Source organism: Bombus terrestris, chromosome 14 (assembly GCF_910591885.1).
Source record: "Bombus terrestris chromosome 14, iyBomTerr1.2, whole genome shotgun sequence".
NCBI classification, from domain to species: Eukaryota; Metazoa; Arthropoda; class Insecta; order Hymenoptera; family Apidae; genus Bombus; species Bombus terrestris.
This window is the reverse complement of record NC_063282.1, coordinates 2,696,014-2,721,816: the sequence shown is the minus strand read 5'-3', so window position 1 is coordinate 2,721,816 and position 25,803 is coordinate 2,696,014. Positions and strand designations below refer to the sequence as shown.

Here is a 25,803-nt window from a genome sequence, read left to right as displayed (position 1 = left end):
ATATACTTTACACTTAAAATAAAGAAAACACGATCTGCTATAATTAAAATAAATAAATAGGAAGGTACCGTGAAGAAAGGAAGAGATACCAATTGATGATACGACAAACAAGATCTTTATTTCATCGTTTATTATTATCGTTTTATTGTCATCTCGTTTACTCGTTATTGTCTAGACAAACACATTGATACATTCTGATAAAATCGAAGGCGATCGAACAACGATACACGCTATCCGCATTAGTGATAAATCGTTGATATCGATCGACTTGTAATTACCACAATTCTTCCAGAGACCGCGCTTTTACATTTAACATACACGTATTACACAATGATCTATCGATAAGTACTGAAACATGTATCATGAACAAAAAGAAAGCTGAATTTTGCGTTATTACTATCGAGCCTGCAAGCCCTCAGCGCTATAAGATTTACACTGACTACTGTTATACGTCGAAGATCGCGTCACGGCTTCCTGCATGTTTTCTTCTATTTGCGATCGTGAACCGTGGCTGTAGAAATATCGAATGAAAAATTCGAAAAGAATCTCCAACTTGCTCGGTGAACATCTCTCAATCGAACGATGAAATCCTTTCGGATACGGAAATGCCTCAGACCATCGAATAATTCTATCTGATTGTTCGTTTTACTTACTACCATACCAATACATCTGTATTTTCAAAGTAAATGCATTGAACGTAAACAATAAAAGCTAATGTTGTGTAATACTGCTCGTTAAAAAAGAAAACAGTATGTGAAAAGTTTCAGATAGAATTGTGAGCAATTTAGTAAATAATTTGAAAGAAATCCTAAATATTATTAATACATTTGCATTTAAGACATATTTTACGTTGCAAAACAGATGTATCTAACGATAAGTAAGGTAGCTTAGCGAATCAGATCAGACATTAGGATTATTATTCTTAATATAACGTTATTGTCGCTGGTTATCGTCTAATTACATTGATTTTGGAGAAAAATATTTCTGAGAAAGTTTCTTAACGTTAATAGAAGTCGCAGGAGACATTAAAAGGTACACGTGATATGTTTAATCTAACGTAAACAGCATGAGAAATTAGTACGAGAGTAGAGACTTGAGATTAGGTAAATATTATTCGAGCAATGTGCAATTTTCTATATTTCTGCAAATGACAAGTATTTGTGCTGCCGTACAATAAGGGGCCATTCGTTCTGTGTAAACATAATTCCTTTGTAGACTATAAAATACTAAACTAATAAAGCTACATGATCGAATGTGATATAAATTACCACAATAATTGGTGTTTGCTAATCTATTTGCAACGTTTCGTAAAGAATTGAACGTCGCTCTGAATTTTATCTCGTATTGACTGCTATTTTCCCTTAAACGTACGCTTAGAGTATTAAGTTAGTAAGCACTAAATTAAATACAGTATATAAAGTCGTTACATGTATATATATATCAAACAGTACGTGTCAGACTATACGTCGATAGGAAGCGTAAATAATTCACTTTATAAAATCTTCGGTTGCTAGTGAAAATTAACAATACTGTAATAGTTAGTCAATACTTCGAGCTAGTTAAACATTGATAGCCGTTTGAAGCACGAAAAAGCTTTTAAATGTAGCATACCGTGATAATAGATACAGTACCAGTCATCCATCGCATATAATAGTTGTGCAAGTTTCCGCAGATTTGAGCTTCCATCGTTTAATCTCAACCGATATATTTGGATCGTAAGTAATCTTAACAGATTCCGCTAGATTGTTTAATTTTAGACTATCTTATATTTTACCTCTTACATGAAAAATAACATGGAATAAAAATTAAACTCGAACATAAAAATTAAATAACTTAATGCAAATTCATTTACGATTCGATACCAGTTGAGAATTAAATCTACTTATTTCCCTGAATCTTTAGAAATGATCTTCATTCAGTAGTTCGTCAAAAACAAGCAATAACGCGCCCCATATACTTTCACTTGCTAAACGCGATGATTCGAAAAGACATTACCAGTGCCAGATAACTTGAAATTAAGAAAAAGATTACCAGCAAATAATCTCGTACCAGTTACAGATAAATATCGAAACTTCTTCGAAAATAAATCTCGTTTCTCAAAGTATTTACGTATTTATAATCGTTATTCAATTCCAGAGATGTACGAGCAAAAGTATGAACAAAATGACTAATTCATCGATATTTATCCTGTGATATATAAATAAAAAAGAGACTGTTTATGACGATTTGGATCGCAACGAGTAAGGAAGTTTTTCATGGAAATAATTATCCGTAGTCGGTAAGATAAGAAACCTTTTGAAGCCGTGTCGACAATCCCCATGCAAGGCTTGAACGGAGTGTTTCCTTGATTTGAAGTTAGGTCTTAGCGACCTTGTCGACGAGTTGGCGGAGTAGTCGGACGGGGGCCCATCTGCGGAATTCTCCCTAAAATACATGAATCAAAATTCGTGTTAAATCGCGAAATTGTGTTTTCTCTAGTTACACTGCAAGTTACTAGTCTATATAGCACATATAGTCTACATAGAGTCATCGTTATTACGCTACATAGCGCTTAAACATTGATATCACTAAATACAGACTACGGTCACAAAAATGGTACAAGCGAGTAGGAGGTGATTCCTTGCGTAAAAATAAATCAAAAGTGGCAAATAAGTATTATCGAGAGATGCTACTTATGCGATGTCTGTCGCGTCTATTGTCTAAATGCTATAACAATAGTAATATGTACGCAACAAATTTTCAAGAAAGTTCATTTTACACTTTTGATTTAGTTTCGCATGAGGCATTACTTCCTGTCCAAACGTATCATTTTATCGACTGCGTCTCGTGTAACTGCCATATCTAAGGAAAAAACGAACACAATGGTAGGTCTTCGTTATGTTTGCATAACAGCTTGTGCCATCTATTAATTAGTCTCTGCATAAAAAATTCTACAGATATAAGCTTACAAAACACTCAAGTTGTTCGTTGATAGAAACGAAATTTCGATGAGCGAAGAAATTTGGCAGCAAAACACATATCTAATATTCAACACGTAACTACTTAACAGCAAAGACAGAGCAATGTTTTAGCGATAGAACTTCGAAATTTTAGTAAAATCTCAAATACGCATCCGTATGAAATAACCTTAACACACTCTTCGAAACAAAAAAATAAAAAAAAAGAGAAACATAAATTTTCTATTCGTAATAAAACATTGTCTGCCTACAGAATAAAGAACAAAGAATAGGGTAATCTATTGTAGTACCTATACTCGTTTCTTCTTCGACCAAAAGGAACATCGACAAGATCAGAACGTTACTTACACTTTACGATTTTAGAAAACGAGAAAGCGCTAAAATAAATACACATTGTAAATCAAATATATTCTCGTCGAAGTCACGTAAAAAGGTATGTTCTGCTTTTATAATATCCATCCTTTCCATTTTCCTGTGAAATTAATGTATCGATTATAAATCACCAATTATAGGTTAATACGAATCGAAGTTAGAAACGCTCGTTCAGATAGATGACCCTGTATACTGTATAGATATAGCAACGATAATTTAACAAAGGGCAGCTCTAAAACTATGATCAAAGAACTACCTATTGACTATCGACTGTTCGCACTAGAGTAATAATGTTGTTATATCCCAGCCAATCTAAAACATCTACCACATCAGCGCTGTAAATTGGTCGTAGCATCGAGTACACAATTCCATAACATCGATAAGTGCACCACATCGAGACACCTACATTGCAGTTGCTACTTAACTACCGTGAACGGTCCACGTAGAAGTAGAAGAAGTAGAAGCGGAGGATAGTATATTGGCGAACGTTTGGCGTAATATGGTCATCGCGTTTTCTACGATCCGCAGAATCTCCCTCTGCGAAATACTCGAATATTCCCGATGACTCGACGACTTGTTTCCCGACGATCGTTCTTTCGTTCCATTCTTTCTACACTTTTATTCGGCCGTAGACGTTCGCGACAACATGACGAGGGGAGAATGGAGGACAGTACAAAGAGAAAGACGGAGAAAGACAACGACACAAAGAGACATAGGAGAGATATAGAGTAATTCAAAAAATACGATGGACCATCGGGAGAGACGAACCAGGTATTTCTCAAACTATCTGTTAAACTACCCATCAGCTCCGCTTTGTTGTATAATGGGACGCGTCTGCAGATTTTCATTCATCGTATCTCTACAAAACTTTGTCAAAGCTCAATATTTCGTTATCTGATAAAACTGAGAATTATGGAATTGGTACGAATCTATTATTAGAGGAGCTGCTTGCATCGTGCTTGTAAAAGAATCTTTAACTACGTTTATTTGATTTGCGATGATGATTTCAGAGCCAACTTAGGAAATCGATTTGGTAAAATAATATAACTATCGTTAAACCAATCCATTTACGCTGTATTAGGGAGGAATCGGATCACAAGCTGAAATTTTGTACAGCTGCAAATTTTCTCCATCTACGTATAAATATATCGTGTAGTTACACGAGGATACATGAAGTTTAGAAAAAATTATTCGCTATACGGGGAAGTAAATCTTTTAAAATACGTAAGTTTGAGATGTTTCTTTAACAACGAGGTCCATCTCTTCCGGAATTACCCTAGAACGACGGAGCAGGTGAGAACCTAATGGTCTGACCTGCCATTCGGATACCGAGGTGAGCGCGAAAATCGCGCGACCCTCAAAGATGGAAGCCAACCAAGACGTGCCAGGGCCCCGATGTGTCTTTTACTCGCTTGAAACGTTTCCGGGTAGCCGAACTGGTCTACCTCTGGCTGCATCTCCGGTGCAGAACCTGTTTCTGACATTCACAGATAGCGCTCGATTTACGCTCGATCTCTGACTTTCACGTTCAACTACGTGGTTGACATGTCCATTCCCGACGACATGAAATACACTCGCTCGAACGGGTCGAGGTCTACTTTTATCGGGCTCTGAGAGCACAAGGATGCTTACGAGGGACATAGCGTGTCGTATTGCTGTTATTCGGTTGAAAAGTTAATTAATCTAGTCTGTCGTAAGGATGGGATAGACTATTTAATGGAAAAAAGATAGAAAATTGCTATTTGGTGATTGGTGATTGCTATTTGGTGTTCGAGAAACTACTCTTAACACTTTGTTCAGCTATTTTTCGAAATTACCAGTTGACGCGAATCATTTTCTCTGTTTAAGGTAATTGTTAAATTACTTGGCATATTAATACAGATAATCTACATCTTTCTTTCAAAGAAAAAGAAAATAATAAATTTCACTCGAAGAATCAACAATCTCATCTTTCCACAAAGAATTTCCTGGACACTCGAATCGAATTACAATTTTCACTCCCTAAACTTCCAACTTATTCCACAAAGAAGCAAATACATTATACTCACCCATGAATCTCTTTTCTGCGTTCGGGTACTGTCCACTGAGCGCCTCCACCATCTCTTCGTAATCAAAACCGTTCGTATTTTGCATAACAGGTAGAGGATACTCGTCGGAGAAGCCAATCTGTCTCTTGGGTCGCCTAATGTTGGAATCGATTTTCGTCAAGGAATCGTTCAACTTTTCCTCCGCAGTCTCGTAATCGTTTCTCTGACTTTGTTCCAGGTTACTCAGCTCCTGAAGATCTAACAGGTCGTTTCTCGCATTCGTTTCGTCCACCATCGATCTACCATGGCGGGAAAGAGCTCTCAGGATCACGCTTCCGGGCAAGAAACTTCCTCTCTTCAATGAAACTGGCCAAGCGGAATTTTTCGCCAAAGAAGCGACGCTTCTCTGGTTTCTAGTGGGAAAATCGCCTGTTCTGGCCAAGGAACCGACGTATCTTTTCCCATAAGGGAGTCCGTAGTCTCTGGCTACGGATGCCACGTTCCTTTTCCCGTTTTGAGGTAGAGTGAACGTTCTCGCCAAGGAAGCGACGTTCCTTTTTCCATTGTAAGGCAAAGTAGATTCCCGATTGTTGTTCTTGCTCTGGTCGTAGTCACGAACCAGAGACGCGATATTACGTCTACCAGGTGGCAACGCGAAATCCCGAGCTAATGCACCGACATTTCGTTTTTCCATCTGGAAGTCTCGTGCGAAGGCTTGCAAATCTGAACGACCGCCAGAGAGGAGATAATCACGGGAGATTCCTGCGTCGTTTTGTCCTGGTTGCTCGCTGTTTGGGAAACGTTTAGTGAAGATTAACTCTGATTTTGTACATTGTGAAATTCCTGACTTTTGGTTCATTCCGTTTATTTCTTAAATAACAAACGCTAAACAATTGATCAAAACTTCTAGAGGATTATTTATCCTTATTCTGATTTTCTAATTTCTGTTGTATTTTTCAATGTACTTTCTCAACGATTAACTAGTTTTATTCTTTTTCAGATTCACAAGAATTACTATCAGCTCTAGGATTTAAACATTCTTGAAATGTAACAACACCAAGTTGTTGTAGTCTCTTCATTTGCATATGCATTAAGAAATGGTCTGGCTGGAATAGCAGATATTAAGACAAAGGACAGAACAAAATTTACCACGAAGTTGAAAAGATGAAAAGATGAAAAGATGTTGCATATGCACCAAACTAATGCTAAATACATACGTACTAAATACGATTGTACCTGGAAATTGCAGCCCTCTTTTCTTCGTCATCTTCATTTTCGGCAATACGATCCTGGATACTAATCGGTAGATCATCGTTTTTGGCCAACGTTGCGAGGCTTCTTTTCTGAGATTCAGGCAGGAACTCCCTCGCATCCATCTCGTCGCTATCGTCGAGCAAACGTCCTAGGAGATCCGGTAACTTCTGTGTTCTTCCATTGAGAATAATACTAAGATCGCCACGCATGACCGGATCCTTCAATAGTTGCAAATAAACGCGACCAGGTACGCAGATCTCCGTGTCGTCAGCCTCCTCGGTTAAAGCTCTCAGATGCGCCATGTCGTTACGACTTTTTGCATCCTGAGTTATTCTCGCTGCTCTAGAATAGGCGGCTAAATTCGAGCTGACTTCCGGATGACGCAACAGAGCCAGGAAGGCTGCTTTTGGCATGCATTGTGTGTTATCTTCATCCTGGCATGTCACCTGTAAATTTAAAACAGCGTTCGTTGAGCTCGATGGATTTGTTGGGAAGATAACTTTTAAAATACCTTTCCAATGGAAATTAAGTGGAAGCGAAAATTCAATGTCTTCTCGCGATAAAAATCAATTTTGATATAAATGTTAAAGTGTCGAAACGATAGTTTAATTAAACTATGTTTATCAAACAACACTAGAGCAATAATTTGTTCTATCTATTGTGTCTTGGTAAGAGTATGTTTGTTGTTCTCCAACATTTTTATACTTGCACCCGTCTCGAACGAGGAAATAACTGTTCTAATTGGAAACTTAAAAAGCTATTTTATCTTTCAGCATTAAAGATTTATATCGTGCGCTTATGTATCGTCGATAATTCTTCAAAATCAATTTTCTCGATAAGGAACCTTATAACAGGCAAGATTGATACTACTACGTGAAGTATAATAAGAAAATCCCGTTCACGATTATTCCATTATTACCTCCCCTTCGTTTATATCGGTTATAAGTAGTTGTAGCTTCAATATCGACGCTAATATGTATCGATTTTACAGATATTGTAAATTGTTAGGAATATCGTATACCTCCTTAATCATCAAAAGAAAGTAAAAATTAAATTCTAAGATCATTATACAGGTGAAAATAATTCTTGATTTTATAGCGTATCGAATAATATTTCTGTATTTAAATTTTAAATAATGAATTGATTAGTTGCACAACTGTGACTAATCATCCTTGAATAAACCGTGTATTCAATTTATTTCCACCAAAGGCTGGTGTTTCAGATATTCCATAGACCGTGCTATCGTTTTTGGAATTTATCGATCGAATAGCTTTCATAAAGTCAAAGAATTTATCAATCCATTCGATTCGAGAGTCAGTTTTGAACTCTGGCCAGTGGCTCGACTAGAAGCAGGCAACCATTTCGACAATTGCAACGAGGTACAGAATTCGAAATAAACTTGCGCGTATCAGTCTCTAAGAAATAAAGCAATTGTCGTAAACAAATTCTGATATATTACTCGGGAGGATTAGTTTAATCGCACATACAAAATTGGAAAAATCAGTCCAGTATAAAACCGCATAATAACATGCATAACGTGTTACTGAAAGCTTATTTTACGCTTGGTATCGCATGAACGATCTATCTTGGCAAACTAAATAATTTCTAACTGGATAACGGATATCCATAATATGCATAAAGATTGCCCGAGTAAACCTCGTATTTTATGCAGTGCAGCTAGAAAAGTTTGCGACCGTTTATTCGATGAGAGGAAAACTTGGATTTTTTAACGGAAAAAATATGAATAAGCGATGCTTCCAACAAGAGAAAGTTCAGTCCTTAGAAGAGAAAATGCTGCTTTTATATGTTCCTTTTTCAAGCGTGTAAAAGGAGATAAATATTGTTTGAGAAGAAAGCAGAATGTTTTACTCCAACAAAATAAAGATATCATAAATTATTATAACATTATAAAGAACATTTGCGTCGCTCCTCCTCCTAATCTGAAATTATTTCGTTTTTACCTTCCAATCGAATAGTTTGAACGTGAATACAATTTGTATTCTACACTCATACGAACTACACCCACACAGACTAAATTTAATTATATAGTTCTAAGGACCACTATTCAAATACGCAAGCAAATTAATATGAGGTGGAATATTGGAATAAGATGGAAACACGAAAACTTGAACTTGAATTTATTGCGATAAAATAACGTCGCACAAGCGAGACGAAAATTGTAGAAATTACATTTCGTTGGAATAGCATAAAACTTTCGAGATGAATATTCTCGATGTAATTAATTAACGAAGAAATAAATTAAACAGTTGACACACGTTCGTGAACTTGGCAAGTGTCATAGTCTGACGTTTAATATTTGATGGAACGCTACAGAAGGAAAAAACCAAAGAATCAGCGAGAATTTTTCAATTCTAATTCATAGCCGAAACGAGGAAATTAATTAATCGGCGCGCGCGTGATGTGTGAAATAGTGGACAGATGCGTCGTAATTAAACAGGTTTGTCGTGTCATCAAAAATTAATTTGGTTTGTTACTAATTAAAGAACATATCATTTGAACGTAGATTTCATTATGCACGATGCTGTTCTGTTATTTACGAAAGATTGATCACATAAATGATATTTTGTGGAAAATTTAAAATGAATGGTTAGCTAAAATTCCGAAAAGTTTTACATACCTATGTAATATGATAATATATATAATGTATATATATCATAATATGTATGTACAGTTTTTTATGGTAAGTTTTTAAATATTTTCGTGAGTCAGAATATATTCTCACGCATTGTATCTAAAGAATTTACTAATTTGTATGCTATATGATATGTTCTAGCATCTTCCAAGAATTCGTCGGTTCGAATACGTTCGACTTCCCGCGAAGCTAAACATCCCCACCCTAATAAGAATATTAGACGAAACCACAGTGCGGGCATTCGATTGTCGAAAATCGTGGCATCAAGATGTATCGATCGACACTTGAGATCATTAACTGTGTAATACATTTCCAATGCTATTCTTCTACGTTTATATGCTACTATTAGGTTTGTTTTATTAATACGCATTCATTCATTAATTTATTGAACATTATTGTAACAAAATTAAATATCCTTTCAAGTTATTTTTTGTTTTTTATTCTTCGATTGTACATTTGACTATTATAGTTATCGATAGCTCGTATTATTTACTTTTGAGACAGATTTTCTACTCGTATATTGTTTCGTTTTGATATAATTGGTTTTGGTATTGTACATTTGTTTCCTTTCGTACAGATTATTGGTTAATAGAGAGATCGACATGAAAAAAACAGGAAATCAAAATGTAGAGGCTGTGATAATTAACGTTTAATTTGGCGGAAGCAGTCTTCTCGTGTTCATATTGCTCTCCGAATTACTGGTAATATTTAGTTATTAATACAATTATTCATTCCATGATACATAACCTTATAACGTATAATTGATATGTCATAGCTGAATAATGGATAATCTATAGCTTGTTAAGAATACTAAGATGAAATTATAAAAGATTATAGAAATTAATTTGTTATTTCGAGTATATTAAATTATTTGTCTATCCCAAATAAATTAAAGCAGTCATTTTGTTGTTTTAATTCATACTTTCACACGAAATTCTAAACAGTTCAACAAAGTAAATTTGCTTAACAAATGTCTGAACTTAAACCAGATACATTAGATTTCGTTATATCCACAAGAAATTGAAATAACTTACATTTTAAATTGAACTCAGTTTACAGATTAGGAAAAAAGGACCATGGACTTCCAACTTATGTCTTGCTATGTACATTTCCCACACGAATTTTCTATAGTAGCGTCATCTCCTGACTTTTTTAAACATGTAACTTTTATTATTCTCATAAAGAGGTCGCCATTACACCGGGATCATTTTTAATATGCAACATAATCGACACTATTTTTAAGAACAATTTGTAACATTTCACGTTTTCTCAAAGGTTTTTTACAACCCCCACCTTTTCCCGTTCTTTGGAGAGGATCTAATCTGTAATTAAATGAGTGCTTCAAAAGCCAAGAATGTAAGTAACTTGCATGTTGTACTTCGATTCTAAAAAGACTTCTCTCATTATTTCGCATATTTCAAATAATTAACGCTGCCTTTAATAACAATTTATGATATTCGTGTTTTGTTAAAGATTTCTCACAATCTCTACTTTCACCATGAGGGACGACGGTTTTTACTTGATAACCGCTTTTCAGATGACTTCTCGCACATCACACCATCGATAACAACGATCTTCGCGTCTAATCGTAAGTCGCATGCATTTTTGTTCCTCCTGTCAGTCAATCATGTCGTAGGATGAAAGATTCGATTCGACACGAGTGACTGGTTGTATTACATAGAAATTTAAGAAATTTTAGAATTTAAGATGAAACTGACGATTGATATTTTATATTAATTTGAGTATCTCGGATTGAAAATATATTTACCACAATAAACTTTTAAAATGGAAATTAATATTCTGTGCAAGGAACTTCGCGATAAGCAAATTTCGGAATCAAAGAAACAAGATTCAAATATTGCTCTTGCTATTTTATTTGCATTAAGCTTTAGCTTTGAATAAAATATTTTATTATTGAATCTGATATTTGCATTGAGTCTTAAGCGGTTTTTTAATAAATATATTTGTCGTTTTTTTCAATTTGTAATTTTTTCAACGTTTCCATCTTTTTGACAGGAAGCTTCAATTAGATTTACAATTAGGTGAGATGCATTAGCAGATATCTTTCAGTAGAATTAAATCTACAATTAAACAGGGTGTTTTTTAATGAAGTTAAATTTGTGGTTAGGCTATTTTTAAGTTAAATTATAAAGCATCGCTTCTTATCACAATAATATTTAGATAAGGTAATGTGAAGTAGAATATAAATGAGTAGTTAGTAGATGAAATACAGTGGACTTCGCTATAACGCATTCCCCTATACTAAGGCCAATGTAGTTCTTAGAAGACATATATCGCTTCTTCTTTGTTCTAAACTTTTTTTCTGTATTCTAGATTTTCATACGAATAAAAATGTCAAATATTAAAGGAAAACTTCAGGCAAAGAGAAATATTATTTGATAATTCATTTGGATGTTCGTATTTCATCCGATCAGGATCCATTTAATTAATAGTAAGGTTTCCTCAGAACCTGCCAAGTCAACTACGATAAGCACGAGTATGTTCTCCAATTTGACATATTCTATTGAGCAAACTAGTTTAACGAAGCTCAGTAACACTAATCCAACCTCATAATCGTGAACAATGTAAATACGTCTATTATTTAATGCATTTAAAACTTAATACACGAAAAGAATGTGCAAAACATTAAGCTGGCATAATATATCTACCTTGGATATTAAAATAAAATAAATTTCTGTCAATTTAGTCGATATAATATCCTTGTTAAATTCGTTTTGATTTACTTCTGCAAACTTTCTGCCAACTTTCTGCAAATTTGTTGCATTTATTCTATTGCTGTCGTGGTAGTACTAATATTCATTTGTCGAGAAAGTACTTGAGAAATATAATAACGAAAGATGATATTTGCGTACTATATTTAATTATATTTAATTGTGAGGGAAATAGTGAAATAAACACACGTAACTTCATGCCTTCTGGCAGGTGCAGACATTTTATGAAGTTGGGACAAATGTCGAGGACGTTAACTGCGTATCATGAAACTAAACAGCAATTTCGTGCAGCCGAGTTGCTCGATATTACACGAACTTCATTATACGCCAACCCACAATGAAGCAAAAGTATTTATCACACTAAAAGTATGAGAAATCGACGGCAAGATGATAATTCGTAGCAAAATCTATTTGAAATTAGTTACATAACGTTGTTACTATATCTTTTTTAGTAATAAAACACATAACGTATTGTATATTCTCATATCAATATTTAAAGTTAATAGTTCACATTCAGATTTATTCCAATTATTATTAAATAAAAATTGAAATGTTATTCGCGGATTAAACAAAAGGAAAAGCAACTATTCTATCTTCGTTTTATTTTAATTGCTCGTTTATTTGTTTATCAGAATAAAATTATCGCAAATACTTCTGTTCATTGATTTAAATATCATTTCAAAAACAAACATATTGCAATCGAAATACGCATTAGGAAAATAAAATAAAAAGCAAAAATGGAAAATTTCTACCGTGTAACTCAAATGGAATTCATCTGTCAATTTCCTTTATTTTTTAAGTAACGATCAATTCTTGGAAAGCTTAATTTTCTTTCAAGTATTATCTTACTACTGTTTGCCGTGGATTATTTTCAATAGTCTTTCACGCAGCATTGTTCTTGATTGTATTTTCTGATCTCTCACTTGACTTACATTTCAATGAAAGACTATCAGTCTTAAATTGCTAACAAATCATTGTTGTTCCTTAAAATACTGAACGCATGCTTCTAGTAAAGCTTACGATTAATTTTCCAGATCTAAACTCACAAAATTACCTACTTGGATCTCTTCATGGCTCGTAACGTCGAATAACAAAGATGTGATCATTTTATTACAGTAAATGTATTTTAATAATTCAATACGGCTATTGTTTCTCTTCCCGTCATTTATAACAAATATATTTCACGTTATTAGCTTTGCATTTTTACACGACTAATATAAATAATTAAAAAGCTCGTCAATATTTTACGCAACTTAAACAAGTTATGCATAATGCATATCAGCGAATTCGCTGCATATCAAACGAATATTCTATGCATCTGATACACTATGCAATGCTATTGAAATGTTGATCTCCTCTCTATGCCACATTTTACGTACCTATCTGATTAGCCGAAACACAGTATCGAATTTGCCGTGTTTCAAAATCAATTCCCATCGGTAAACATGAATTTCAAACTTAAGAGTGAGGTAGCAGATTCACGTAAATCCTAGAGTACCAGAGTAGAAACGTTTTAACTTGAGAAGCAAATTCTAAATTCTAATATATTCTCGTTTATTTAAGAATTATGTATCATGTGTATCATATGCACGTCGTTTTGACAATATTAAAGGGAAACCACTGTTGACGTTAGCTTGCAGTAGGTATTGTCGTCGATAATCAAGAGCGTGTCTCATTAAATCTACCCTCGTCTCACCCCTTTTCTTCGTACACGTTTAACAACGTTGCCCTTGGTCGCGTAGATTAAATTGCATTCCTAAAGCGACGCTCGACTGGCATTTAAAAGTTAAACGAATATTTCAACGAATTACCTAATTAAACCACCATACAATAACTTAAGCGCAACTGTGTACTTTGTAATTTTGCTTCAAGCCATTGTCTTTGCAATTTAGTCCAATTCCACGAAGCAGCTTCATTACTGTTCAACAGATTACGTCGCGTCGTGTTCATTATTCGACTCTTGTTGATGACAGACCACACAATTTTGAGTATTCGTTATAATAACCAGATATTTCTCCGCGAATATTTATACTTTTATATTTCTCTGAAATATGAATTATTAAAGATTTTAAAAATAATATTTTAAAAATGGTATTAAAAATAAAATTCCATGTCTTGGTCACGAAGGGTTGTCACAAGCCTCGTATTCATCTCCTCAAAGTCAACAAGCATCTATATAGCCCTAATATTTCGTGTATTTAGAAATGACAAGAATGTCAATTCGCCAAAGAGCGAAATTCCAAAGCGCGTTCTTTGAATGTCTAAACCCCAGAAACGATGACTCCTTACTTTTGAATCTCGTTCCAACAGGATATACTTTTAAAGTTTCTGTAATTTCGAGGCTTGCCCCTGAGTTATTTCAGTCACCGGCTTTCTCGTTCCGTTACATAAATCAAGAACGATCTCAGAGAGAAAGCCCGGCAAAATTAACCGAGCGAAAATCATCCCTGTCAAAGGAAACAGCCAATTCCATTGATCGAGATATATTTATTTTCCTTGGAAAAGAAGAATTAAACTGAATTTCTCTTATCTGTTTTATTTTTATATATCGTAACAAAAATAAGTCCATCAAATTAATAATAATCAAAAATAAATAAATAATATATGGGTTCCTGTAGCTATTTTTACGCGATTTTGTTTAAATGACTTTTCATCGATCTTCTTCGTGCTACGAGAGACAAAAAGCTTATTATTGTTTATTATTTAGGTAATAGGCGGATTACAAATATAAGTAAGAATGCAGAGAGACGAAAAGTTACTTTTACCTTATTGCCTATCCCTTAAAATCTCAGAAATCGTAAAACACAAAAAGCACAGAAATAAAAGAAAAGGAAAAATTGAAAAAACAATAAAGCATTTTTAAATCTCCAAGGAAGTTGTATCGCAGGTCGATCCATTTGTAAAATTTTAAATTGGTTCTGGAGTCGGTATGGATTTCGCGATATGAAACTTGTCCGATTAGAATTTACCGACAGAGGAACAGGAAATCGTTTGGACAACTGAAGCGACAAGTGACAAAGCGTTTTCCAATTTACCGGAACGATTTTCGATAACAGCCACTCGAGAGACATAGTTCCTTCCTTCGTAGAAGAAACTGCGCAAACATTTCGCATTCTCCGCGCGCGTCTTCTCTTTTTTATGTGCAATTGCATATATTTTACGTGTGTAACTGTCTCTCTATTTTACCGACTTGCGAGCATTTCGTATCGCAACTTATCACGTGATCTCGCAAAAGAAATCGTTCGAAGAATACGCCTGTAGCAAATCGATTTAATACTCCTGTAAACCTGCAACCCGTCTATCGACGCTGTAATATTGCGAATGAGATTATGCTCGACGTGGGTAAAATAAGATCGTGTCAATGATACGTAAAGAAAGAGGATTTCTTTCATGTTATTCCTTATTTCTTTCATGTTATTCTTTATTAAATTGCGTGAGAATTTTCCGTGACATTAGAAGATTTATTTATAAAAATGAATATATAAAATGCATAGAAGTGTAAGAAAAAGATCCTTAGGGATTTTTAGTTCTATCCTATGTAACTTAATTTTATTTGTTTTCAAATTAAAATATAATTTCTAAATTGTGGATGTTTCTTTTTGGAAAAATCAGAATTGTAAAAATGCACGGATTGATGTAGAAAAATATAGAAAATATCCAAAGTATGGCACTCGTTGTAACATTTAATAGTCGAGAGGAATTTTTACTTAAATTTTACATAATAGTAGCAGCAGCAGAGTTTATTTTTAGCCTAGCGGAATAAAAAGAACTCGATTCATAATTATCTTTTGCATCGCCTTGCATTCTTACTTATTCATCTATACGCACATCCATTCGTTCACGGACACAATCTTATTTTATCCTTATTTTCCTATTGCATATTATCTATTGTCTATCATCTGTCTACCTATTAACCATATTATATATTATACAATATTTTCCAAAATATAAGTTCTGTATAACTTGCCTTCTTTTCATTTAGATTATAATAAATGATAGGAACGGAATGTTGTAAATAAAATATATTAATCATGACTATAGGGACGCCGCGTGTTGTCACCTGATGTGAATCGTATTGCTCTGTATCGTGATTTATTCTTGTCACTTGCACCAACCTCACAGACTAACCGAGAAAATATCGACAAAATCGTTTGAATAACGTTCCTCACAGTAACATATGTGCACGTATAATTAAAGATCTATCAGCCAAATTTCTATGCTTCGACAAATATTTTAAACTATAGTCTGATAATAGCGATAGTCCCATGCAAATACTACAGAAGACTGGCATTCGTATTTCTTACCTCACAGAAATTAATCTTTGTTCTCTAGTTAATTAATAGCTTGCGTGTATTTAATTAAAATCGAATTTCACACAGTTACAGTAGCATTTTTCATCGTTTTTACGATTACAGGTATTGAATTTTAAGATTCTGTGCGGGAGTCAATTTTCTAAAAATAATTTCATAACTTTTCCTGGTTGACAATTATCGGAAGAAAAGTTAATTGTCTCGCTGACATAAATTTTCTGAGACTAGACTCATACTTTAATTTCATAAGAGGTAACTCGAAAGATTTCGGTCGGACACTACAGTTGCTGAAATTAAAACGTACCAATCTCTTCCATTAAAGCTCAGTTTATAATTCTACCTGATAGTAATAGCGATTATTGATAATCTATAACCTATTATAGCGATCGATGCATCTGTAAACGACAAATTAGAAAGATACATAAAAGTGAATTGTCTAAAAGCAATTTTCCAAATCATCCCCATCGACAAATTGCAAACAAGACAACGAATAAAGAACGCTCGATGCAAAAGATCTATTTCCGCAAGGCAATTTGCCAATTCCCCCGCTAACGAGCTCCGATCCTAGTCCATCTTCGTTCCCAAATATGTTCCAAATCGCAGTGGTTACAGATGCAAATATCGTTCGTTATGTTTCACTCAACAGGGTTTCATCGAGGTTTCCACGCGAATCACATTTCTCCGCTTATCGCATGTAAACCGACAGTGACGTTTGCAAAGGGGGAAAAAAAGGATCAGCTGAAAGGAAGGGATGGATCATGGATGACGATGTAGCAAGGACAGGTCCGCACCTTCAATGGTTGCTCGTTCGTGCGAAAACTCGACGGACGAAAAGCACGACGAGCCAGTTTCGCACATAATCCGGCGAAAGAGATGTGACCTTTTCGTTATCGTTTGATTCCCGGAACACGACAGTCGAGGTCAACGAGAATCTGCTCAGTTGAACCATTTTCGGCACTCCGGTACATCGCGAGGGTTGCTTCGTGGAAAATATCTCCGTTCACCGGAAATCGTAAATCGTCCAATACGTGGAATACCGACTCCAATATGCGCAAAACTCGGCGAAATCACTGTGACATGGAATTTCGAAGAAATTGTTCTACACGATTTTGAGCGGGCTAAAAGTGATGTAGATTAATGGCAGCAGCCCTCGGGTGGGTGGAAGCAAATATTCGAATGAAAAGGTCATTTGAAATCGTTTTTATTCTTCTTGTAGCGCGCTTGCCATTATTTATGATTTAGTTATTTCAATTAAAGATCCGGGAAAAAGGAATTGCGATTATTTGGTGGGAAACTTCGAACCGTTTGGAAGTAAGATTGATCGTTTTGGGATACGAAAATAATTTTAGATGAAAGCGTAAACGCGAACAATTATTAGTCGATGACTCGATACTATGATTAATTAACCGATAAAATCGCAATTCGTTTGCGAAATTTTTATACCGAAGAAATATTACAATAATTGTCTACGAACTAGTTTTGATCGAATTGTTTGGCTCTTAAACGATGTTAGAAAAGACAATTATTATCCGACACATCTGATGACAGTTGCGCGCATAAAAATTCATCCAGATCGCCAACTTTAATTAACTTGTCCACTATTGACTTCCAATCGATATTCGTATGATATTCCTCGTTTAGAAAATACATTCCGAATCTATCGGTATACTTCTGCTTTTTTCCACAATATTGGATTTCATTCTTATTCGTTTCTATTCATTCTTAATGACAAAAGCTGCTAATGGAATTTATAGAAAATATTCTTACGCGCATGCATTACCGACCGTGAAATATGCGTTTAAGTTAAACGATTAAACTGTTATTCAAATACTCGAGTGGATGTTATGCTAGTTGCCACCGGCAGCATTATCTTTGATCAACTATGTTTTCAAACGTGTATTCCACTCTCTTGTAGACTCTCATCGCGCTTTCACGAGACGGAAATTACTGATCGTCGATAAAAGCCAGCGCAATGTCTTGAAGAAGGTCCTCATCGCGGATCACACTTGAATTTGCACTTTGATAAACTTCGTATGCTTTACCATTTCCCGTGCGAATGCGAAATGTTCTGGATTGTGTGTCGTGAAATGTCGGTCGGTAGTGACTACGTATTTAAACCACCTGAACATCTACTGGTAGATACCACGAAAAGTTTGCAGGAGGAAGTTTGAGAATTTTGAGAAATTTGAAGAAAAGAATATCCTCTTTCGCTTAATCTTTCACACTGCGAACATCTTTATGAGAAAACTAATTGATCTCTATGAGAAAAATAAACAAGCATTTAGTGCTTTCTATTAAAAAATTTAAGAAATTGGACGAAATATATAATTATATAATTATTATATAAATATACGATTCTAATTGTCGATTATAGACTTTGAAAAAGATACATCTTTATCGCGTTCAATTTTCTCGGAAGCAGAACTTTGTTTCACTAACTTTTTGTCCATAATGTCGAACAGATCTATTGTTTCGTTATACAGTAATTTTTTCATTGAATTATAATATCGTTCGTGTCTCGAAGCCAATAAGATTACTCGTTAAAATCAATCCACGACATACGATTCAACAGAACGTTGTTAAATATGAGATCGCAACCATGAAATAGTAGAAAATATAATAAAAACCATATTCGGCTAATGATCGAATGACTAGTAAACGCGTTGTCCCGGTTTATTTCCAAAGGATATTCGGAATGTAAATGAAGTTGGGCGCGTGTCATCCACAGGTCGCAGTGAATAAAAGAGACAATGAATAACCACTCTCGAAAACTAATTAAATTTCCTGCAAGGATAACGCGTTTCCTTGCTGGCAATTGCCCCTGCTCGACGCGTAAAACGAGTAAGAACGATAGTAAAACTACCTCGAACGATACCTATTTACGCTATTTTTCCTATTAATTGCCCAATGAATATAGTACATTACCACAGAAGCACATTTTTAAGAAATTAATTATTTGGCGTACAGTAAGAAAATAATAAGAAGAAGGTAAATAATTTTGAAGTAACAACGAGATTCTGTTACAAAGGTTAAAAATAATGTTCTCTGGAGGATGATCTTCTCTTTGATACTATTGATATCAATTAATATGAAAGAATCGATGGAAGAAACTAAACAACTCTGAGAGAAAAGGTACAGGTAAAGGATAAATTGGACAAGAAAAACAAGATGATGCAGAAATAAAGATGCTTGCCGATGGCCTTAGAGAACTTTAAGACGAATCAGCGACAGTATCGACGTTCTATACAAATTTGCACGGTGAAATTAAAAAACTTGCTGCATCGAGAAAGTTGTCGCGATCTTGGGAAAATTTCGCTACTTTGTGACAAATAAAACTTGACGACGAATGGAGTTGGGAATTGCCTATAGTAAAGAACAATGGCGCTCTCGAATGGACCATTGTGTAAGAAATCGATAGCTTTTTGCTATTTCTTTTTATCTCGTAATCACGGTGAAATTATACGCCTGTTACATCACGCCTTTAGAAAAGTCTTCTTTTCTTATCTCCGTGAATAAAAATAGATACTTTAGACACAGGGTATATTAGAAATCATTTCTATGCGAAAATGAATAGAATTATTCGTGGGAAAGTAAATTGGAAATGGCAATTTTTAACTACGAGACTTTGTTGTCTCGTCCTAAGTGATTTGTTCAAATTTATGAAACTTTTTACTTAACACGATGTTAAAGTTTTAGATACGTGTTTGAGAACCTGTACTTCTTACGCAAAGAGGATAAAAAGTCCAAGTATAGTATCTTAATTAATTTTATGTAAAATTGTAAGTTTCATTCGAATTCTAACTACACGAACTTATACATTATCTCAAATTAACAAAGTATCGATGTAGCGTCGTAGAAAGATTGATAGGAAGAACGTACAGTTTAAAAATACTTTATATAATTTCCTTTCTATCGTAAATAATTATTTCATTGGAAACACGTACATTCTTCAACAAGTATACTGCTCGATAGTTGGTAAAGGATGACATAAAAATACCGCGCAATCGCTATAATTCATATTCCTTATGATTGATCGGTTCAGTTACGTGATCTTTATTGTATACCATTCAAACATCGATGGTCATGATTTACGCCCCGGGGCATCGAACAATGATCCTGACGATGATTAAAAACTGTCGATTTTTCGGACGATAGGTACCACGCTTCTATCTGTTTTCTTTCACACATGCAGCTGATATTTGTCCCTTCTTTTTCATCGTATAGATGACATAGATTTTAATTAAAAACATATTGCACGATCTGTTATAATTTAATCTCGAAGAAAGTAGTAAATTTTTAAAGCCGATTTTTACTTCCATATCTGCCGACCGATTGTATTTTATCGATACAACGAACTACTGATTTCATATTTACGGATTATTGATTTCTTCTTTCATGTTAAATTGACGCAATGGCAAAGAAGATAATATAATTGAGAATAGATAGTATTTAATTTACGCATTTTTCATTTGAAATAAAATTTCCGTATATTGAAGAATAAGACTGTTGGTATCGTTCGAGAATAAGATGTTCGTATCGTTCATGAATAAGATAAAGATATGTACGTACCATTATTGGTTTCTCCCATTTATCACAACACGTCAAATTGACACAAGGAAACGAGGGTTAGATTCATACATAAGAAGAAGGTAGGCAATGTAAATATTTGCGGAAAAAATTGCACATTTATATGATACATGTCTATGATATATGATACTTAACGTTTTATATCGAATCGGTTATAAGAAAAATTGCAACAAATGTTTATGCAATTGAATCATTCGGTGTTTTCATCTATATGTTTCTATATTTCTAAAATGAATTAATTTTTTAATTGGAATAATTAAAGAAGTTTCTAGGATTCATCTTTTTTCGAACATCAAAGATTACTTGTAATTTCTCGAGTAAAATGAATCTCTATACTTTATCCATGTTATCCATCGTTTTACCTCCCTTGAAACGTGCCTTTTATTACTCAGATCGGATCACAGAAAAACTTGCGAATTAAACCCTTGGGCAAAGAAACGCACTAATTAATGAAGCTTTTTAAGGAAATGATATTCTGAATATTCAATGAATCTTATATGCCAATTATGACGTACGATCGATTTATTAAAAAAATTTCCATACTCACTTGCTGTAGCCAATATTTTTGCCATAACGTTTGGACAATTTGCGTAGAAAAATATGTTGCATGATTTTAATTACGTAGGTGTTAAATTAATATTATAAGAATGTATTAGAATTATTTAAGAATCGTGTAGATTTTGAAAGTGCAATTATTGCTAGATTTATATGCTGCAATTCGAACAGTCGTGAATCAGTGAACTATATCGCGATTCATAATCTATCAACGTAATAATAATCTATTATAGTCGATATCAATCATCTTAACGCCTGTATCAATGTTATAGTATATCAATTGACACGTTAACTATGTATATGCTTGCCATCATAATCATGAGGAATCTGTTATCAAGTTTCTGCGATTTCTTCCCAAATGGCGAACTATCTAATCAACTAGATATATAATATAATTTCAATTAAAGACGAAAAATTCTTCAATCGATCGCTGTGACAAGAGGGAAATCGTTCACGCGGACAAGTCGGAATAAGATTACCAATTTTCAACTACGGAATTTAATTATTACCAGAACATGCGATTCGATCTCCATAGTTCCGTATTTCGAGCGCTAATCCATTTGATCAAGATATTCCCTTTGTTCCGAAATTGGGATCGCATTTTGAGAGCGTTAATTACCCAACCATCAAATTTCAAGCGATCTAAAATTTTTAATAAGCACTGGTACTCTATCAAGAAGTTCTCGTGTTCTGTAGGCTCGTTAATTTCAACGTTTCCGAATCATTTGAATAATCGTTTCTTTCTCTTTGTTATTAATCTCTATAAAACATATATTTGTATAAAAGATGTAACTCAAAAACATTAGACAAATTTTGTTGCATAAAAATAACAAATTTCTTGAAAGTATGTACACTTCTGAATTAATTTAATACAAAATTGAATAAATGTATATTATCGTACATATTGATAATTTATTTTACAACTAAAAATTGTTATTTTAGCGAATCTTTTCTGCTAATGTCCGATATTTGAAAAATTATTAAAATCTATTGAATATTTTGAAATATAGTTTGCGATTTTTTAAATTTTCGTTTAACCTTGTGGTTCGATAAATATTATTCGCTCTCAACGATTATGTTACTTTTACAAAATTCTTCTCGCAGCATATTTCTACATAATTTGATTTTTCCTAAATCGTAATAATTCTACAAATTTTTAAATTCCCGTAATGTTACTAGTACATTAATAAAGTAACAAAATGCGCCAAGAATGTTCAAACTATGTCATTGTATCCTATAGAAGAAAAAAGATATACTTGTGAAGATATGTTTTATTAAATTTTACAAGAGAAATATGAAAGCCCTTTAATGAAATTTTTTACTCCACAAATAAAAATCGCAGCATGGAATCGGATTAAGGTGTTCCTTTCTTAGTCTGAAAGGATACGTTACCTTAAGAAATTGAAAAATTAGAAAATTTCTACCCATAAAAATATCGCCATATAAATAACCATAAAAGATCCACTTTGAAATCCAACAAACCCATGGTTACGTTTATTGCCATTTTTTAACTGAACACATTTGCATTTGCTTACTTTACGTTCTTCGTTCGATTAAACCACGCTCGAACGATTACAAGCCCCATCGTGGACAAACTAACGAACAAGAATACCAAAGAAGCTAACAACGACTCTACATGCTCTGTTCATAACGAAATCCCAGTAACTTTACAGCAACTTGGTCTTTCTCTCAATTTCTCGCAACTTTCCTCGCTACCACCTGACGCTAAACGCGTGCAAAAAGAAAAGTTGCCCGCTAAGTACCTTAAGTAAGTACTTTGCGACGAAACGACCGAATGGCACGGAGTGAAAGGAAGAAAAATCATAAACTCACCAAAGGAAGACGGATCTCGTTGACGACCAAGATGTAGAGCAAGAGGCTGACAAAGTGGTTTCCGGTCAGACCCATTTCGTAAACTTTGTCACAGTGTCCTTGCAACGCGGTTCGCCAAATCTGAATACCGGCTATGTACGCGGCCGCTTCCTTATATAGGGTACATTTCACCCCGCGCAGGCGTTCCATCCCCATAGAGCACACCTACACCGGATGGTACACGCTGTACACACACCATCGCTGAGAATTTCTGTTGGTGGATCACGCAATATGCGTAGATCCTGTACCGTGTACACCTCATCCTCCTCCGATGGACCACTTTGAAAAGGAAGAACGAATAAAAAAAAGAGAGTGAGAGAGAGAGAGAAGAGACTAGAAAGAGGGGGAGCTAAATCGAGATGAAGAAAAAAGAAAGAGACACGACGTGATTTTTTAACTACGACTCGGTTAATATGCCCGTGGATTATTGCGTGTCGACGGAAAAACGCGATGACTCGGTTGCTCAAACGAGGAAAAACTTCCTGCGGAAACTTTATTGGCACTTTTGACTTCTCTTTCGCCTTTCTTTTTATTTTTAGTCCTGTTTATTTTTATTTCGCGTATTTTTTTTTATCCGCCGATGAATAGCTCATTGATTCCCTCGTCGAAGAAGCGGACACATTGTAGCGAGTCGCATTGTCAGCGACACTTGATAATTGAATCGAGGACAAAGACCTTCTGTGACTTTATTTGAGGAACTGTGCAGGATAGGTATACCGAGGTTGTTCCGAGGGGAAATGCGAAAGCTGTCGGTAACTTTTCGCGGTTTTATTTTCTAGTTTGCTTGGGGTTTGAAACTGTCTGAAATTAGCTCCTGATGCTCCTTTAAGGGAAAAGGGGAATAGATGGTAAAGGGAAGGGAATCGCGGTGAAATGGTTGTATAATTAACAGGCATGAAAACGTAATCTTTAATGGAAATTTTTTGCTCCGCTTTTATCTTCGTGTTCCGGAATTTCGATGTATGCAACGCAGCTATCTGTGCGGAAACGTGTAAAGGACGCGAAAATGCAGATGATAATTTTCATTTTAAAAATACTGTTTTAATGTATCTCTATTTTTGCTTTTTATTACAAAGTTCATGTCCAATTTTTGAAACATTGAAAAAGTCAAACTACGATGGAATAAAGTGTTTGATAAAATACATCCAAAGAATTCTACACAAAGCGCATAATCAACCATTAATTACAATACACCGTTTGAGTCAGCTATTAAACACCGTGTCAAATTTAAATCCTATTGCAATATAACATACATGAAATTTAGTTTAATATCATATAACGATACTCAGTCGCATTTATCAAACATGTACTAGATCTGACGTAACGGAATAATTGTAATAATGTAAAATTTGCAGTAATTATCGGAGATTACTATTTTATTTAATTATGTTTCATATCCGAATAAATACAGAATTCGCCAAAATTAATATCGAATAAACGAATGGCCATCAAGTTGTTTAATGACTATTAATGGGAAAGAGCACGAACTGAGCATTCTCTTGGTAAAATAATAAACAAAGAAATAACTTGACAACGAACGAATTTTATGCAACATCCCTCTCAAACTCTGATCTAAAAGCATATAGCAGTTTATACAGTCACGGTATATCCTTCCTTAAACCGGCCTGTATAAATCGTACCCATTTTTTCACCTTTTACATTGATTATCCTATGTATCTTGATATAAGAGTAATTTAAACAATTTTATAAATCCCTCGTTGAAATGAAGATATCACGTTGCATAAATACGAAAGGAACGATAGAATGAAAATACGTTAGGCGTTGAAAAGTCACAGAATGTGGGCAAAAAAAAAGTGTTACAAAAAAAAAAAGAGCGATTGCAAAAAAAAAATCGCGCTACGCCGATGTTGACCCGTGTAAAACTGTATGGATCGATGCAGTGCCCGGATATAGTGTCATATTGTTTTAAAAACAGTGGAAAATACCTTTTCTCTCCTTAAGCCTTAAATCATTCTATCAAAAACGATACTTTCCATTCTCTCTTTATATAACGTTACATTTTTTCTTCGATCCTCTTTCTTTCTCTTTGTTTAACGATAATTTTAACGATATCGTTCGACGATATTCGATTGCCAGACGCGTTAACATTTTTATAAAACGAGCTTCTTCGTTTTACAAACTCTCGAGCATTTGCCACTAACGTGACGTTACCCTTTTTCCGAGTACAGCCATTATAAGCCAAGTAATTAAACTACTTATCGCTTTCCTTAATCGTTTAATAGCCGATTGGCCGAGTCATGATTTAATAATAAAGATCACAGCTTGATACAAATACGATCGGATATTAAAAATATCGACATTTTCATGGTATTTATCGTGATAATTTATTGTTCAATATTGAAAATTGAATTCACGAAATATCGATAAATTTATAATATTTGATACTGCAACAGAAATGTTCTGACAAAATATTTGGCGTTGCAAACAGGTGTTGGACGAAACAAACAAAAATCCGAACATTTT

At 34.4% G+C, this 25,803-nt stretch overlaps 1 protein-coding gene and 1 long non-coding RNA gene across 4 annotated transcripts; one reads left to right on the top strand and one right to left on the bottom strand.

Annotated features, from left to right (window-relative positions):
* Nucleotides 1-92: 92 nt before the first annotated feature.
* On the bottom strand, nt 93-23,428 carry LOC100643296 (neuropeptide-like 1). 3 transcript variants are annotated; one of them, XM_012316001.3, is made up of 5 exons: nt 23,281-23,428; nt 6,593-7,056; nt 5,378-6,144; nt 4,644-4,806; nt 93-2,424 (listed from the first exon to the last, which is right to left on the bottom strand). In XM_012316001.3, the coding sequence occupies exons 1-5, from the start codon at nt 23,353-23,355 to the stop codon at nt 2,217-2,219; spliced, it is 1,677 nt and encodes a 558-aa protein (XP_012171391.2). In that variant the 5' UTR covers nt 23,356-23,428; the 3' UTR covers nt 93-2,216. The 3 variants fall into 3 exon arrangements, with proteins under 3 accessions (XP_012171391.2, XP_048267602.1, XP_003400507.2); XM_048411645.1 differs by having other exon boundaries at nt 4,644-4,800; XM_003400459.4 differs by lacking the exon at nt 4,644-4,806 and having other exon boundaries at nt 2,265-2,424.
* LOC110119867 lies at nt 7,065-10,849 on the top strand. Its single transcript, XR_002308388.2, has 4 exons — nt 7,065-9,612; nt 9,841-9,964; nt 10,539-10,619; nt 10,737-10,849. It is a non-coding gene; the product is annotated as an uncharacterized LOC110119867 (long non-coding RNA).
* Nucleotides 23,429-25,803: the final 2,375 nt, after the last annotated feature.